General features: G+C 39.7%; 1 protein-coding gene across 1 annotated transcript in view; it reads left to right on the top strand.

Annotated features, from left to right (window-relative positions):
• Positions 1–4,047, top strand: part of LOC143815950 (heterogeneous nuclear ribonucleoprotein R-like) — a 153,147-nt gene extending 149,100 nt beyond the window's left edge. Inside the window, exon 9 of the mRNA XM_077295782.1 lies at positions 2,804–4,047. Coding sequence (XP_077151897.1) covers positions 2,804–3,413 — 610 coding nt within the window. The 3' untranslated portion in view covers positions 3,414–4,047. The remainder of the gene's footprint in view (positions 1–2,803) is intronic.
• Positions 4,048–19,268: the final 15,221 nt, after the last annotated feature.

Below are 19,268 nucleotides of genomic sequence, written 5' to 3' on the forward strand. Positions count from 1 at the left end.
TTCAAACTTTCTCTATGTTGTTTGTAGAATATTTTCTGTTGCTTATTACACAGATTTAACAGAGAGTTGTTCAAACCTTCTGCTTGGGGGGGTGCTGGGCTATCCACAGAACTTACTTTGACAGTTGAATGGGCTGACAACTCTATTTGCGTGGGGGAAATTGTATTATTGATCAGTTAATTTTTCTTATCCCTCATAAATTTAGATGCCTTTTTCTTTATTAAATCCTCTACAAATTTATTTAGCTTGTTATGTAATTTAGTATCAAACTCTATAAATTCAGAGGAAGAAGAAAATTAAGTTTCCCCTTTAATCAAGACGAGATTCACCCCCAGTTATGCAAATGTATTCATGGGGGCCTTTGATTCTGTCTTCATCGCACAGCCAGGCCTGACATCCGGTAAATTAGCTTTTTATCAATGCTTTATAGATGATATATTTTGTATATGGACCGGTACAGAGGGGGAAGCACTTTAGTTTATTTCCAACCTTAATAAGAACACGTGGGGTCTATGCTGTACAGCTAATATTTCCAATGTGTCCATTCAATTTTTAGATGTCTTGATACATGTCGATGGATCTGAATGTTTTTCTACCACCACACATTTTAAGGAAGTTGACGTAAATAGCTACTTAAGCTTCAGCAGTGGCCACTAAATGGATCCAAAATGTCCCTTACGGTCAATATTGATGTATACAAAAAAACTGTACACATGATTCTGACTTCCTCGAAGAGGCCGAGATTCTAGATTATAGGCTTAAACAGAGAGGGTATCCAAGTAGACTGGTTCAAGATGCGTTTGTGAGAGCCAAATCTCTTACTCAGAAAGATTGCATTAGTAGAATCAATGAGAAAAATATGAAGTCACGCCCTCCTGAGACCACATTTGGTAGGTGGAGTTTCATCACTACCTTCAACCAATCTCATGGAATGATTAAGAAGCTTCTCTCGAAGTACTGGTCTATCCTTAAAGGAGACCCAGTACTTTCGAGACATATACCTCCTCACCCTAGAACGATATTTAGTAGGAACCGTATGTTACGCAACTATATTGCACCTAGTAATACTGTAATAGGCCCAGGTCACCCAGATACCCTTGAACTCTGGCTGCTTCGCATGTGGAAATGCCAAGTGTCTTTGTTGCACCTCTATTGTGTACGGGGCACGGGAATTTAAATCTAACACAACAGGCGCCATTTTCAGAATTAACTCACATGTTAACTGCCAATCCACCTATGTGATATACTTGATTGAATGTGGTTGCGGTCTACAATATGTGGGCCGCACCATACAAACCATGCACGCCAGGCTGAATAAACATCGCCAGAACATTAGAAACGGCTTTCTTTTGCATAGCCTCTCCAAGCATTTTTTTAATGATGCACCAAAAAAATTTAAAATCTCTGAAACTAAATCATTGACCACATACCCGACACTGTGTCAGACCGTTTTAGTAGCCTAATAAAGAAAGCTTTTGGATATTTAAGCTCGGCACTTTGGCCCCCGAGGAACTGAATCTTATGATAGAAAAAGTGACCAGATAAACATTTTTTTATTTCTTATATTTATTTTTTATTTTCCTTCATTATTCTGATTTTTTATTATTTATTCATTTTTATTACTTTTTATATTGCTTTGTATATATTAATTTTTTTTATTGGGATTCCATTTCATTTACCTTGCAGGTTTCCAAATGTGTTCACTACAAGTTCATGGCCATATTTTGTGACAGGCTGTGTTGTATGTGACTGTTGTTTTAAATAACTTGCTTATGTAATTTTAATAGTGTTGTGATTGGTTGTTTTGTATTTATATGCTGCCTCCTTAGGGTATGTGCACACGATGCAGATTTAGTGCAGAATTGGTGCAGAACTGCAGCAGATTTTTCTGCTGCAGAAACGCTGCAGAACTGCACTGTGATTTACAGTACAATGTAAATCAATGGGAAAAACAAAAAGCTGTGCACATGGTGCAGAAAAATCTGCGCAGAAACGCTGCAGATTTCAAAGAAGTGCACGTCGCTTCTTTTGTGCAGTTCTGCAGCGTTTCTGCTGCAGATTTTTCTGCACCATGTGCACAGCTTTTTTTTTTTCCCATTGATTTACATTGTACTGCACAGAAACTGCACAGAAACTGCACAGAAACTGCACAGAAACTGCATAGAAACTGCATAGAAACTGCACAGAAACTGCACAGAAACTGCACAGAAACTGCACAGAAACTGCACAGAAACTGCACAGAAACTGCATAGAATCTGCGCAGAAACTGCATAGAAACTGCACAGAAACTGCATAGAATCTGCGCAGAAACTGCATAGAAACTGCACAGAAACTGCATCAAATCTGCAGATGCAGATTTAGTGCAGAAAATTCTGCACCACATTTCCTACGTGTGCACATAGCCTTATTGTTACCAATAAATGTCCACCTGATGAAGAAGGTACTTATGTTGAAACGCGTTGTGGCTTAAACCCCATTCTGGTGTCATTTTCCTTTCGGCGCTCCTTTGACCGAGTTTCATCCTTTTCCTATGTGAAATCTCAGGCAGAGGAGGTAGGTCACGGAGATGAGGGAACTGTGGGTTAAGGGCCCGAGGCTGCCAGTGGGTGGCTATTAGGAAAAGAGGCAAGAGAGCAGTAAGTCAAGGCCTTTGCACATATTGCATTAGTTAGGGGTAATTTTCTGATGACATTCCTTTTAAGTGTCTTAATTTTTTATGTCAATAACTAAATCTTCATACAGTTATTTTCTTGAAATTTGTGCTTTCACCATGCACATGCTTATATTTTGTTTATATTCTTAGGTATGATGATTATTACTATTATCCCCCTCCTCGGATGCCGCCTCTAGGCAGAGGCAGGAGCCGTGGGGGCAGAGGTGGCTATTCATATCCGCAAGATTATTATGGCTATGAAGATTACTATGATGATTATTACTCATATGATTATCATGACTACCGTGGTGGCTACGATGATCCATACTATGGGTATGAAGATACATACCCTGTGCGTGGGAGAGGAGGACGTGGTGGCCGAGGCGGGCCTCCACCACCCAGAGGCAGATCGGCACCACCTCAGCGTGGAGGGCGCTCCAGCTATGTACCAAGAGGTTCCCCCATGGGCCCTCCTAGAGGATCCAGAGGTGGACGAGGTGGGCCATCACTGCAGCCCCAACGAGGTCGCAATTCACGTGGTAACCGTGGAAGTAGAGGTGGGAATGTTGGTGGAAAAAGAAAGGCAGATGGGTACAGCCAGCCAGATTCCAAGCGTCGCCAGACCAATCATCAGAATTGGGGAACCCAGCCTATAGCACAACAGCCTTTGCAGCAAGGTGGTGATTATTCTGGTAACTATGGTTACAGTAATGACAACCAAGAGTTTTATCAGGATTCTTATGGTCAGCAATGGAAATAGGAAAGGCAACAATCAGAGAGTTTAATTTTATTTTTTTTCCCCACACACCTACATTTACATAGTCACACACAGGCTTCAGTATCCGTTTCCTGTAATTTGTACTTGTTTCTTCACTATATTGTAAATAGTTTGCTTATTTTATTTACTTTGCCATTGATGTGCTCCAAATATGCCCCAGTAAAGTAACGGGAATTTAAGTTAGGGGTTATTTAGCGTTTAAGCCATGCAGAAAACCAAGCTTAATATGGGGGCTTTGTAATACTAAATTTGTTCCAATGGTTTACCTTTTGTTTTTAGATTTACTATGTAGGTGTTTGTCATGTGCTTCTAGATTGTGATGCTATGGTTTTTCTGCATTTTTGCAGTTATTTTGATTTATTTTTTAAACACTCCCTAACCAAGACTGCCAGGTACTATTGTTTTTTTGTTGGTTTTTTTTATATATAAAATCTAGACTGTATCTGATATTTAAGGGATGGTCGAAATAATTTGTGCAGGAATGCTGCATTTCTGGCAAGGTTTCTTTTAATTTTTGAGGTATCTCCAGTAGCATTATGTTGTACATATATGTAAACAGTATTGAAGTCTTTAGTAATTTTAAAGGTAGTCTTTATAATTAAACATTTTAGAATTTCATGTGTTTGCTGTTTTTGACTTTCTAGATTTAGTTACTTTGTATTTTATTGTTATCATTTCACATTTTTTGGAAGGGAAACATATGCCCTACCAAATTGTTCTGCTTTGGCTCTTTAAGCCTTTGCAATATGTTCTATGACTGACTGTATTTTCCCGCTTATTTGTTTGTGAAGTTTCAATAAAACTTAAAAATAAAATTAAAAAAAATTATACGATAAAAACAAAATTTCACTGCAAAAAAACTTCATCCTTTTCAAAACTTGGATGTATCCTATTAAAAAGAACAAACGAAAAAAAAAATTCTGAGTTGTAATTCTTGAAACAATCGCAATTCAAGACTGGACTGCATATGTGAGTGATCAAATCTGTGTTTTAATCAAAATTTTAAAATGTGGAACTTTCGGCAAAATTAGATTTGCAGTAACAAAGTGGAAACTCAAGGACCTGAAATTGATGTTGCACTCATTCCTATTTGGTATAGTCTCTTAGCAAACCAATGCATGATTTTCACGTGACTAGGATTGTGTTTTCATTCGGTGTACAGAACATGTGGCTTACAGTGCCATTTTGGTTTTTCTGCAATGATATTTAAAATTAATGGAAATGTAAAAGCGGAAGTTTACTGCATTTGACTTTTTTTTTTTTTTTTTTTTGAATAGCAAGAACTAAAGGCTAAAAGAAAAGGTTCATATTAAATTATTTTCTGACATGCGTCCAAGTCATGTTAAAAAAATGTTATTGGTAAGGTTCAATTAGAGGAGCCCTTGACCACTAGAATGAACAGAGGCCCAAGAACCTTTTTGGTATGATTTATTTATAAGGTAGAAGTACACCTTTGATACAATTTGTCAATCTGTGCAAGCAGATTGGTAGGCGTCTTGGGTCCTGAGACCCTCACCAATTGCTCAACCCCCCACCTTGCCTGTGAGATAGTGCGCTGCTCAAGACAGGAGAGCACAGATCCTGCCTGTGTGCACGGTCAAAGCAGAGTACAGATACAATAGAAAGCACGATGCCTTCTACTGCATGCAACCGCTCCTGTGCTTGCTCACTCAGCAGAGAGTTGTGTGCTCATGTCTTCTGAGCTTTGCACATCTTGGAGGGGTTTTTTTTTTTTGAGAGATCAGTGGGTAATTGGGGCGCGCACAAATAAACTGAAGGGTTTACTTTTCAAAATACTCATTTTTTACATGGGAGACCTAGTACAGCTTGGACTTCCAGCTAGATTGAAGTTTCTAGGGAACATATTCCGGATGTAAAATTGTATCTTAAAGGTTCATAATATGACATGTTTAATGTCTCAAAAGGTACAAAATGGAGGGAAACAAATCTAGTAGCCTGCTTGTATAAAAGCTGTTTTCGAGACAACTAGACAAACTAATAGGAGTCTGTTATATTTTTGTAGTACAGTTTGGAAAATTAAACTGAACTTGTTTAATGTAAAAAAAATTTTGTTACTCATCTACATATGGGCTTAGTTATTAGTCATGCAATTACATGTGGTGTAAATAAAACTTAAGGTACAGAGGTTTTCTAATAAAGGGAATCTGTCAGGGAGATCAACCCTTCTCCCTTTATATGGGCATGCATGTCATAATTGAATAAAACTAAACGGATATCTTCAATCTGATGTCTTATCCCAGAGAAATCCACTTTTTTTTTTTAATATGTAATTGAGCTGTTAAGATCTATGGGTGGGACCTAGATCTCCCAGAAAGTCTGCCATCAGAGCTTATTTTTAAATGAAAAAGGCATTACAAATGTAAGACCTGTTATGACAGTTTGCTCTGCAGTGAGATCAGAATTAACATAGTACAGCAGAATTGAATGTTGTCTCATTACAAACACATTTGTAGCTCTGCTATACTGCACTCACACTACACTGGCTGCTTGTGAGATGGAAGCTGAGACGCAATGAGAGGAACTCTGCAAATGTGTTTGTAAGGAGACAGTCTTCAGTGCTGCGGTACAGTGTTATAATCAAACACAACCCTGCTGTGAGATCGGGAGATCAGGCTGCAAGTCTTTCACTGGTAATGCCTACTCTAATTTAAAACAGGCTCTGGAGGCAGATCTGTGTCTGGCCCGTAGATCTTAACAGCTCATTGACAAATAGGAAAAATAAGGATGTCTCCGGCACAAGACATCGGGTTGCAGATATCAAGGTATCATTTTATTCAGCTTCCTATGACCACCTGCCTGCACATATGGATGGCTCAGGAGGATTGATCGTACTGACAGATTCACTTTAATGCTTAAAACTTGTTTGGAACATTTTACAATAACCCTAAAATGCATTTGTCCTTTTACCCTCTCATACATGTAAATTACTTGTTGGCAGACAAATTAAAAAAAAAAAATTAAAAAAATTCTAGTCACTATTGACATTGTAGGAATCATTTGTCTGTTGTGATGCACAATTGTCATTCTCCAGGCCCTAAACATTTATTTAGAAAAATGAAATGCCTCCAAATGTTTCTTCTTGACTAATCTAGAAATAACGGGTTAATTCTAATATGTGGATTCTACTTTGAATTTTACTGTGCTAAATCTTTGTAACTTGTTTGTTAAAAACAATGACATTGAAGTAGCTTTGCAACCATTTGAAGTCAATATGTTGCACGATTAAAAATAGACGAGGGCCTTAATGTCTCACATCTCAAAGGCTGGCCATCCACAATGAATATTAATGTTATTAAAGAATGAAGTGACTAATGATTGACATGGAAAAAAAATCTTCCAATTTTGTCTTTTAAAATTGCATGCTCCATGTGCTTAAGAATTGTGTGTGGTTGCAGGTAATGAACACAAGTTGAAAATCTTTAAATTGCACAGTTATAATTCTCTAATGTGAAATGTTTTAAATATGAGGCTTTTTTTCAGAACTGACAACTTTTGTTCCATTAACGCTGGAGAATGGATGTCTGTAGCTTACAAAGTTTTTCATGTGGTCTGGGTATCTTCAACCAAACTATTGCAGCTGTACGAAGCAGTTTGACTACTCAGATTTCAAATTGTATTTGATCACTCATTTAAAGCAGTCGCAATAAAACCAACTTTGTCTTTTCTATTCTGTATCGATATCAAATAGTATTTCAAACAGGTCTGAGCAGAGGACACAAAGTCAGCTTACAGATCTCAAAACTATACTGAGCGTGGATTATATTTTTCAAGATCTACATCAAGAATCTTCCATCTAAATTTTCATCGTGCAATTTCCTTTTGCAAATAAAGTGATTTTATCCTTGCAACTGAATCAAATGAAATTTATCCTGTTCAAAATTTTCAATTGTTCTAAAAAGCAATTCAATTGAACCGCATTCTACTTCTTTTCTAATTTTGAAGTGGACTTGAATTATCCAACAAAAAATCCATTTATGTCTTCATTGTATTCAAATTGTTTTTCAATGACTTTGTGGGGCAAAATAAAATATTGAAAATGTAATTTATATGAAGATGATTGAATCCCTTCACAAAATATTGCAAAAAATGTGAAAGACCCTTTTCTCCTTTTCCCTATATTTCATGTACCATTTAGGGCATATACCAGCTGTCGGTGTAGCACATATGGAATGAACTGTTCCCCGACCCAGCAGCTCACTTGCATATAGTGACACTGATCTGTATGCCACTAGAATACCAGTTTATTTCTTTTTGGGGTTTTCTTTTTCCCCTGTGATTTTAGTTTGTGTATGTACGTGTATATATATCTATATATCTATATGTGTGTGTATATATATATATATATATACTCATGGTAATTCTATACTGTAGTTTTAGCTGTGTAGTCGTTCACCACTTTTATTTATTTATTTAGAAAGTTAACTTCTGCAGAGAATAGAACATTCGAGGGTTTTTTTTTTAGGTGTAAACATATTTTGCAAGAAATCATGAGTTAAGAGCATAAAGGTCTTATGGAAAAAAATGAAACCTTAAGGGTACGTTCCCACATTCAGAATTTACTGCGATTTTGAGGCTGTATATTTAGTGGATGGAATTTGTAGAAATCTCAGGTCCACTGTGTGTCTGTGCCCCTGCGAATCATTCGTGGAAACTGACATTTGGCGCGTCTTTCAGATCCGCAGCATGTCAATTTCTCTTGTGGGCACGCATGCGGATTTTCTCCATACACTTTCATTAACATTAATGAGGAAAATCTGAATGTCTAAAAAAAAAAAAAAAAAAAAAAAGTAAACTCATGTCTGCTAATTTGCATAATGGGTGCAGAAATGGTGCAAAGATTCTGTAGTGTCAAAACCGTAGCAGATCCTGAATGTGAGAACCCTAACATGACATGGACTCCTACACATGGTAGAGACTCCTTGCTTACACGTTCCTTCAGATAAGAACGCCTCCACATATTTTGGAGTCCAACAAAGCATACATCTATTTTCTATTAGATTCTGTAAGCTCCCATATAAATTAGAGACCTACAAAGGTACTGTAGAGGTCTCATGAACCTCTATGGCAGCCTTATTTAGACTCTGCCTACAACATGAACAAAAAATCTAAAATAGTTGGTTTGACCCCTTGAATAATTGCTTAGAGTACCGATCACCTGTTTATAAATGCTCCTTTTAAGGAAACAGTTGACAGCTGTTAGTAGATGATTTTATTAAATAACATTAGTTAGAAATAAATTGTCCAGAAGTGCCCCTGAAAACAGCCCTAAAGGACTCTGCTTTGAAATACAAACGTCTGATCCCACAATCCTTTGCTCTTTTTACTGGCTAAGCTTGAGTTCTTTCATCATTGTGAGATCGTGTGCTTTATCTGCATTGTCACAATCTGTAGACAGCAGTTATCTGCTATTTTGAGGTTTACAATTGGTAACTGGTGTGCACGTAAAGGACAGCACTGTTTGAGTTCTCATACTTTGCCAGTAAGGAAGGGGTACAAGAAGGATTTGATGGATCACACTTTGGGATCTTACAACCTGGATATTTGGACTTATCGCTTAAAAGTATGTCCGGTCAATTATGGTGGCATTAAGGGCACTTCTGGGCATTTCCTCTAAATAATGCAATTTAGTAAAATCTCTGGTCTGTGGCTGCCCACTGTTTTCTTCAAAAAGGGCAGCCATATACAAGTGATAGGTAGAGATGGGCGGAGACCTGGATGTTCAGATCAGTCGGGTTTGGACGAACAGTTACAAAAAATTCGGGTTTGACTACCTGAACAGTACCCGAACCTCATTCACTTGAATGAGGTCCCGAACATCCAGTATTTGCTGCTCTGTCATGTGCATGACAGTGTGGCAAACACCGCTTCTGATCGGCGGTAAAAACATCACATCCAGCTTGCAGGTTCCCATGCTGTCAAAAGACAGCGGGAGCGCGCAGCTATGATCGGAGGTATAAAGTTTACCTCTGGTCACTGGTGTCAGCTGATGGAACTACTGCTCCTGTCAGTTGACACCTGCTGCTGCTAAGAACAGTGAGCAGGAGTGACTGATGGTAGTATTCATCAGCCTGTGCTATAAATAATTTAAAAAAACGTTTCCCTGTATTTTTTATAACAAGTCGGGCAATACTCTCAACTGTCAGCTTCAGAAAGGCTGGTTATCAAGAATAGAGGGGTCCCCTTGCTGATTTATTTGTAATTATTTAAATAAATAAATAAATAAAAAATAGGCATGGAGTGCCCCCTATGTTTGACAGCCAGCCTTTCTAAAAAAGCAGACAGCTGGGGCTGGTATTCTCACTCGTAAGGGGCCATCTATATCCCCCCCCAGCCTAAAAATAGCAGCCCGCAGCTGCCTAGAAAAGGCACATCTATTAGATGTGCCAATTATTATGCTTTGCCCGGCTCTTCCCACATGCCCTGTAGCGATGGGAAGTGGGGTTCATATTTGTGGGGTTGATGTCACATTCGTGTTGTGGCGTCTGTCGCCTCTCCATTACTAATCCTATAGTTGTATTGTAAATAAAGACACAGCAAGGATAAAGTATTTTATTTGAAATAAAACAAAACACACTTTTCCATTTTTTTTATTTAAAAGTCACAAACCCAGTTATACTCTCATTACGCCCATTCCATTGAATCCCTAGTCTCCTGTAGTAAAACAAAAATAAAAAAAACACTTCATCCCTCACTTGTCCGTCGTTCTGTCCCACGCCATAATCCATGTCTGGGGGAAAAAAATGTTTTCAACCTGGAAGGTGCCAAGATGCGACCATCCAGGCTGAGAACCACTGGGAGAATGAGCGGTGACATCGAGGTTACCACTGGTCACTGAGGCTGTGTTCCCAGCCAGGCCAATGAACTGCGGTGAGATCACCACTGACTCAGTGAGACAGTCTCACAGTGCAGAGGTGCGGTCATCGCAGTTCACTGGGAGAATTTCACTGCGGTGAACTCTCCTCTGCACCTTGACTCTCACTGTGCCTAGAGGGGATCTCGCCAAGGTCACTGCAGTTCAGCCTGGCTGGAAACGCAGCCAGCCTCAGTGACTGGCAGTAACCTCAAGGACGTCACCGCTAGTCACTGATGCTGCTTTTGTGCGCTTGCATCCGCTCATTCACCAGTGGTTCTCAGCCTGGACTGTCACATCTTGCCACCTTCCAGGTTGAAAACGGTTTATTCCCCAGACATGGGTTACGGCGTGGGACAGAACGACAACAGGTGAGGGATATTTTTTTTTATTACAGGAGACGACCTATTAGGAGATAAGTGTTCAGTACAGACGCCGAACTTTACTGTTCGGTTCGCCCATCTGTAGTGATAGGTACTCTTTAGCCTACTCTTTTAATTAGTATTTTGACTCTTCAGTTTTTAATCAAGTCAGATTATGTGAACATTGCTCTGTGGCGAGGCTGTTAACCTCTTCCTGATTGGGTATTTTTTTCCTTTTTATTTTCCCCACATTTAATTCCAACAGCTATAACTTTTTATTTCATTTTTCCATCAGAAGTATAAGGGCTTGTTCTTTGCAAGACGAGTTGTAATGTAATTTCACCGTTCAATGTTTTGGGAAACTTGTGACGGTGTTATACTGCACTTGGAATTTTTTTCACAGTTGGGTTAATTTTTATATTCAGACATTTACAGACCACAATATCAATACTTTCTACCTCAATTTAATAGAGGAAAAGAGGTTATGCAAACCCTTTCAGATATATATAACTAATTTTTTTTTTTTTTATTCCCTTTTGGGACCTTGAATTTGCAAGTATATACTGCAATAACACATTATTGAAATATATTTTGAAAATCACGATCTATGAATGCTGTCTTGTCATGGAACACCATAAGTGCCCCCCCCTTTGTCGCTAAAGGATTGATGGGTGTGCAGAATGATGTGCCTCCCTCCTCATGATTTAAATTCTGCCCGATATTGACAATGATATTTAAGTGGTTAACAAAGGGCAGAGCTTGGTTCAACTCGCTGCTTTGTGAGACAGATTCTAGCCGCTCAGTTGCTGAGTTGGCATCAACCGCTAGGACCAGACATATGAAATGGTACATCATACGTCAGGAGGTAGGAGTTAAAGGGAATGGTCAATCAGAAAATGTCCTCTTATTTGTTTAAATCCGTTTTTTTTTTTTTTTTTTTAAATGCATTATTATTTTTATATCTATAATTTTGGCAATTTGTTTTTTTTTCCATATCACTTTGTATTTATTAAAAAAAACAAACAAATCTTGCATTCTTCACACGGGCTATTGGGGACATTTTGAGTCCTGCATACTTTTCTTTTCAGGCAGACTTTTCAAAAGTGTCATTACATGCAGGATTACAATGGCTGGTAGTCCTCATATACAGCTGATAACACATGCTCCAAAATTCACAGCAGGTTATAGCACAGCTCCCCCTACCTTCACAATGACCTTTTCCCTAGGTGAGCAAGTGGATTTCCTGATCGAACAGCAGGTATGTGTCTAGAATAGGGCCAATGACCTTTGTGAAAATTGCAAGACTTCAATACTTTTCTTCCAAAATGTGATATAAAAAAGCCAACATTTTTTTAAAAAAATGACATTTAACGCAAAAACCTGATTTAAACACTAGGCTTTTTTTTTGACACATTCCAGGTAAAAATAGGCTCAAAGGCTTGTAGCACAATAGGTCGTACAAATGAAGTACACTTTTTAATTTTAATATATTAAGTATACATAGATTTTCACTCACTTCCCCTAAAATTGCAACTGATTGCAAATAGTATACTTCTGTTTAAATAACAAGCATTTCCACTGCCTTAGTGTGTTAAAGGGAACCTGTCACCCCCAAAATGGAAGTTGAGCTAAGCCCACCGGCATCAGGGGCTTATCTACAGAATTCTAGAATGCTGTAGATAAGCCCCCCGATGTAACCTGAAAGATGAGAAAAAGAGGTTAGATTACTCACCCAGGGGCGGTCCCGCTGCAGTGGGTGTCGCGGACTGGTCCGGGGCCTCCCATCTTCTTACAACGTCCTCTTGTCTTCATGCCTCAGCTTCTGCGCAGGCTCCGGGAAAGGTCAGAGAGGCCCAGCGCCTGCGCACTGCAGTACTTTGCTCTGCCCTCAACAGGGGAGACAAAGTACGCCTGCGCCAGAGCCGCGGCGTGAAGACCAGAAGAGGACGTCCTCCTATGAAGATGGGAGGCCCCTGACCGCAGCGGGACCGCCCCTGGATGAGTATAATATAACCTCTTTTTCCTCATCTTTCAGGATACATTGGGGGCTTATCTACAGCATTCCAGAGTGCGGTAGATAAGCCCCTGATGCCGGTGGGCTTAGCTCAACTTCCATTTTGGGGGTGACAGGTTCCCTTTAAGGGCTAATTTCAGACATCTGTGAGACATATTCCAAATTTATTGCTGTAAGGCTGTTCAGGTCAGGAGACCTGTGGCTGGTCCAGAGATCATTATTCATACTCGGACTGTGGTTTATGGAAACTGAATTCTGTCTAAGCCAAGAGGAGAACTGCACCAGAGAATGGAAACCGGTCATCTGATTCATGCTACTCAAACTGTGGGCAGTATGATTCAGATCCTGGCTGCACGATTGCATCCAAGTTTATAATTCTCTCAAACACTAAGATGTCTCATAGAAAATATCCTCCAAAGATCCGCTGGTCTCTGGCTGGGTGTGAAATCATGTAGTCAGGAACCCAATCATGCTGCTTCTGTCTGACCTGAACAACTGAGTTAAAAAGAGTGGTACCTGTATGTACAGTATCTTGCAGACTATAAGACGCACCGGACCAGGACCAACCCAAATTTTTAAAAGGAAAATGGGAGGAAAAAGATAATGCGTAAAATGAGGTCCGTCTTACAGTCCTGAATTCAGCTTACCCGAAGGGATTGGCGGCGATGATTGACCCAGACTTGTGCACATGTTCAGTGGTGCGGGGGCTACCGCAACATTTTGTGAAAAACTGAAGCCCCCTCACTTCTATTGCTTCGATGCTGTAACCTCCGGGAAAATTGCCACCAGAAGCATCGCATGCGCAGATTGAGATCTCAGGAGACGAGATCTCGGAGCCAAGATCTCAATCTGTGCATGCGCCGCCTCCGGCTGCCATTTTATCTGTGGCTACAGCATCAAAGCAATAGAAGTGAGGGGGCTCCAGGCTTTCACAAAATGTCACCGGAGCACCCCACACCGCCAAACCTGCCACACCAGGCTGGGATGGGAGCGAGGTCATCGCCCTGCAGCGTCAGACCACCAGAAGAGTCGCCCGACTCCTATAAGACGTACCCCCGTTTTCGTCCCAAATGTTTTGGAAAAAAGTGCATCTTATAGTCTGAAAAATACGGTATGTTTTTTTTTTTTTTTTTTTTAATAAATTGGACAGCACGCAGACCCACTGAGTATGCCCTATTCTGATCCTACAATCAGTTCAAAAGAGGACATATTTTGATTTTCACTGATCTCATTCTCAGATCTGTGAGTTTCACTGATGTGTTAATAGACCTGTGAAACTATAGGGTCTGTGTGCTATCAGCTAAAAATATAAAATAAATAAAAAAATCTGCATGATAATTACACATCCCACGGGCGATGTCTGGAGGGATAGAAAAGTCCACTACATATACAATAATTATTTAAACTTCTTCACATACTGAAAAGGTAAGGTTAACTCAGGGAACACAATTAGATCAGGCAAGGGAAAAGGAGTTTCTGCAAAGCATGGCAATCTCAACTATAGTAATATAGTTTAAGGGACAATGGTCCATACTAGTGTATGTACATGGGAAGTGAAGCCTACTGGTACATAGGGCAGGCAACATTTAAATAGCACATTGGCTCATATACCCTATTTAACTCCACAGTTAACTCCTTTTCCCTCATACACGCCCCCTGAGGAAGCAGGGAGAAAGGCGCGTTGGGGCTGGCTTGGGCCACCATTAGTCAGTCTATCTTCACCTAGGTTTGTAACTGTTGCTAGCTATTCTATGCATTATTGATGTTTGTGTACTTTTGCTGATTTCTCTACCTACAGTGATATGGTCCGAATTTATAAGGTTTTCACTTTTGCATGTTAAAATGATTCTTAAGCTGCTAATCGCTACACTATTCTAACCTATGTATACTCTAAGCACCATTAGATTCTACTTTCTATATGAGCATGCTAGAATGGGCCATTGACCTTAATACTTTACTACAAAATAGTTGAGACTGCCATGCGCATATTGATATTTGTGTATTGTTCTTTAGCCAGTGGAATTCCCTGTCTTATGGTTAGAATTTTTAATGCTTTGACATGGTAAAATAAATAGTAAGCTACTAATTGCTCTAATCATTGCCTGCCCTATGCGCTAGTAGGCTTCCCTTCCCATGTACATACACTCGTATGGACCATTGTCCTTAGTGCTATATTACTATAGGTGAGATTGCCATGCGTTACAGAAACGCCTTTTCCCTTGCATGATCTGTGTTCCCTGAGTAACCGATCCCAAGGTTAATGTTTTTAATGCGTTTAAATAAACAATTATTGTATACGTAGTGGATTGTCATTACACTTTTTTCAATCCCTCCTTACATCGCCCTTTGCATTATGTATAATGATTTCTGTAGGGTGCATTCCCATAGGTCCGTGTAAGGATTCCTGTTAGCACACGTGATAATGTAGTTGTAATTTATAGTTAGTCATTGATTTCAGTTGCTATATTGTAATACTACGTTTTCCACATGGGGATATGTGTAATCTCTGAATATTGCCTTGATCACTTAAATCTAAATCTCGGCTTTCAGCAGCCTTTTGTTTTATAGACTTTATTTTCATACATGACTGAACTGTGTGCACATTCACACTTTAGGCATATTAGTTTAGGCATTAGCTCTATTGTGAGTACGCCTGTTGGTTTGTACCAATAGCTCCGTGGCTTTTTAATTGTTTGTATACATGTGGCTTTGTTGTCTGCAGTTGGTGCAAGCGGTTAATATTTCTTAGCTACACTCTGCATATGAACTTTAGATTTTTTTTCTCTTAAAGGGAACCTGTCACCCCCAAAATGGCTGGTGAGGTAAGCCCACCGGCATCAGGGCTTATGTACAGCATTCTGTAATGCTATAGATAAGCCCCCTGATGTATCCTGAAAGATGAGAAAAAGAGGTTAGATTATACTCACCCAGGGGCGGTCCCGGTGCGGTCTGGTCCGATGGGTGTCGCGGTCCGGTCCAGAGCCTCCTATCTTCCTAGGATGACGTCTTCTTCTTGTCTTCACGCTGTGGCTCTGGCGCAGGCGTACTTTGTCAGCCCTGTTGAGGGCAGAGCAAAGTACTGCAGTGCGCAGGCGCTGGGCCTCTCTGACCTTTCCCGGCACCTGCGGACTTCAGTTCTTTGCGATGCCCTCAACAGGGCAGACAAAGTACGTCTGCGCCAGAGCCGCATCATGAAGACAAGAGGAGGACGTCATCATAAGAAGATGGGAGGCCCCAGACCGGACCGCAGCGGGACCGCCCCTGGGCGAGTATAATCTAACCTCTTTTTCTCATCTTTCAGGATACATCAGGGGCTTATCTACAGCATTCCAGAGTGCTGTAGATAAGCCCCTGATGCCCGTGGGCTTAGCTCACCTTCGATTTTGGGGGTGACAGGTTCCCTTTAAGGAATGCACTGCAAAAAAAAAAGGCTTCCATTTTCTACCATTAACACCCTATCACCGTGTCCACATTTTTGTCTAATATCAAAATTTCTAAGGATTTAGATAAACCTGATTATATGTATTAACTGCTTCTTTTACCTAACTATCAGGAGAATCTGCTCTGTCCAGACATGCTATGAATGGGGTGTGCTAAGCTACATTGTCATTGAAGATTAGCATTGGATTACTTGGTAAGACCTTTTTGTTCATATTTGTGTTTTCTTATGTTAAGCTAATATATTTCCCGCTTATGCGCAACTTGGGTTCTCTGAAAACACAAATTTTATAGATCTGTGCCACAAATAAATTTGTGATACAGCCCGGGAATTAGGTTTGTTTTGTTTGTCACTACCTACCACCTGATGCCCTTTTTAATCACCACACTAGTTGTTCTAAGGACCATACCTGCTATCTTGTGCTTTGCAGTTTAACTTGACATGCTACTTATATTGATTTGAATACGCCTTTCTCACTTCTACGTTATTGTTATTGTTTTGTTGAGCACACTGAACAATAAGATCCTGCCAAGTGCTAATCTGTTAAGTGTGAAGTAGATGCATGAAGTAAGTAACACAAGCGTTTGAGAGGTGTTTGTTACAATAAATGCTAAGTAATTAACTATTACATCAATGAAGGTCTGAGCACTGGGCCACCAATGATTGCCACCATGTTGCTCATTTCTGCCAACTGGAAGGCGACGGTGTGTGGGAGTTTGAATGGAGTGGCAGAGTTCATGATGCCCTTGTGCTCCATTCACATCTTTGACTAGGAAAGTGTGCGAAAGGTCAGACCACCACTGATCTAACATCACCTCTCCAGACGGTAGGTGATTATTTATGACCTGAATACCCTGTTAACGTAACATCCCAAATTTATGAAAATAAGTTAGTCACTTTTGCTTAATAGTAATACATTACAGAACAGTAAACCTTTTTAGATTCTTACCCCACTTCTACACCACCTAAAAACTGAAGAACTTGGATCCAGTAATGTCTGCAGATGTATGTATAGAGCTTTACAATTCTCACCTTCTAATCAACTACTGAGGAACAACCTTGTGAATCTGCGTAAGGTTTTAAAAAAAATAGAATAAAATCCACAATAAGGTCAGTTTGGCATTTCCTGAGGTGCTCATCTCCATTGTTTATCATCTACTGACATAGAAAGGTAAGATTTTTCAGGACTTTTACCTGTCCATGTCTGCTCCAAAAGTAAATCTCTGCCAGGGAATGGCAAAGCAGGCCTGAATGTGCCAAGAAGAATCCTTAACAACTCCTGCTGTCAACGCCAGGTAAGTAAGAGTTTGGAGAAAGAGATATTATGGGACATTTCTACAAAATAAAGGTTTAGTGGACAAGCTCTGTAATCTCTTAAAGATGGCAAGCCATGATTTTTTTTTTTTTAATCTCTACATTTTGAAAGTCAGTTGTACTTTGAAATAACAGCTGTCACCACCAACAAATGAAGACATGGGAGATGGTTGTCAGCTGTCTAAATTCAAGGTGCCTGAACCAATTGTTCTTCTGAAGGTAATCTGCTGCCATAGCTCTCTGGCAGCGGCTTTTTCTTGTCTCCCCATTGAAAACAATGTGCGTGTGTGTGTTGCAAAATATACAGTCATGGCCGAAAGTGTTTCAGAAAATGAAGCATTTCTCCCAGAAAATTATTGCAGCTGCAAAGGTTTTGTTATACACATCTTTCCTTTGTGTGTATTGGAACAACACATAAAAGAGGTAAAAAAGGCAAATTTGACATAATTTCTAAGGAAAAGCTTAATAATGGTCCGGACACAATTGTTGGCACCCTCAACTTAATATCTGGTTGCACACACTTTGCAATATATCGCTTCCTATAACCATCAACAAGCCTCTTATACCTCTCAACTGCAATTTTGGACCACTCTTTTGCAAACTGCTCCAGGTCTCTCATATTTGAAGGGGGCCTTCTCCCAACAGCAATTTTAACCCCTTAATGTCCAATGATGCCTCCCTCTGTTTAGTGCGGGCTCCGGCAATGATCCCGCACCTTTTCCGGCACATGATAGCTGATCTGATCAGCTCACATGTGCCCAGAACAGCCGCAGATGGAATTGCGATTCACCCACGGCTGTTAACATGTTAAATGCCCCAGTCAAACGCTGACAGTGGCATTTAACATGGATGCGCAGGAAGCATGTGTTTACCTTCTCCCATCGGCGCCCGTGTCAATGACCGTGAGTCGCCGATGGGTTGGCATGACGTGGTTGTCATGGCTGGATTGCTATGAGTGCTGCCTGGTAGTCAGCACTCATGGCAAGTGAGCTTGTTTGCTATATAGAGCAGGGCTGCAGCCCTGCTCTATCTGTAGCAGAGCCGATCGGACAAGTGCAGCTTCAAGTCTCCTATGGAGACTATTGAAGCAAGTATAAAGTAAAAAAAAATAAAATAATAAAATTCAAAATAAAACAATAAAAAATTCAAATATACACATACTTGGTATTGCCATGTTCAGAATCACCCGATCTATCCATATATAAAAATAATTAATTCAATCGGTAAACGGCGTAGCGAGAAAAATATCAAAACGCCAGAATTCCGTTTTTTTGGTCACTGCAACATTGCAATAAAATGCAATAACAGGCAAACAAAAGAACGTATGTGCACCAAAATGGTATCAATAAAAATATCAGATCGGCATGCAAAAAATAAGCCCACACACAGCCACAGATCCTGAAAAATGGAGACGCCATGAGTCTCAGAAAATGAATGGCAACTTTTTTTTTTTTTTTTTACAAGCTTTGAAATTTTTGTCACCACTTACATAATAAAAAAACCTAGACATGTTTGGGGTCTATGAACTTGTAATGACCTGAAGAATCATAATGGCAGGTCAGTTTTAGCATTTAGTGAACCTAGTAAAAAAAAAAAAAAAAAAAGCCAAGTAAAAAACAAGTGTGGGATTGCACTTTCTTTTGCAGTTTCACTGCAATTAGAATTTTTTTCCGTTTTTATTACACAACATGGTAAACCAATGGGGTCATTCAAAAGTACAACTCATCCCGCAAAAAACAAGCCCTCACATGGCCATATTGACCAAAAAATAAAAAAGTTATTCCTCTGGGAAGAAGAGCAAAAAAAATGAAAAACCAAAAATATCCCTGGTCGTTAA

This window comes from Ranitomeya variabilis, chromosome 3, assembly GCF_051348905.1.
Source record: "Ranitomeya variabilis isolate aRanVar5 chromosome 3, aRanVar5.hap1, whole genome shotgun sequence".
NCBI lineage: Eukaryota > Metazoa > Chordata > Amphibia > Anura > Dendrobatidae > Ranitomeya > Ranitomeya variabilis.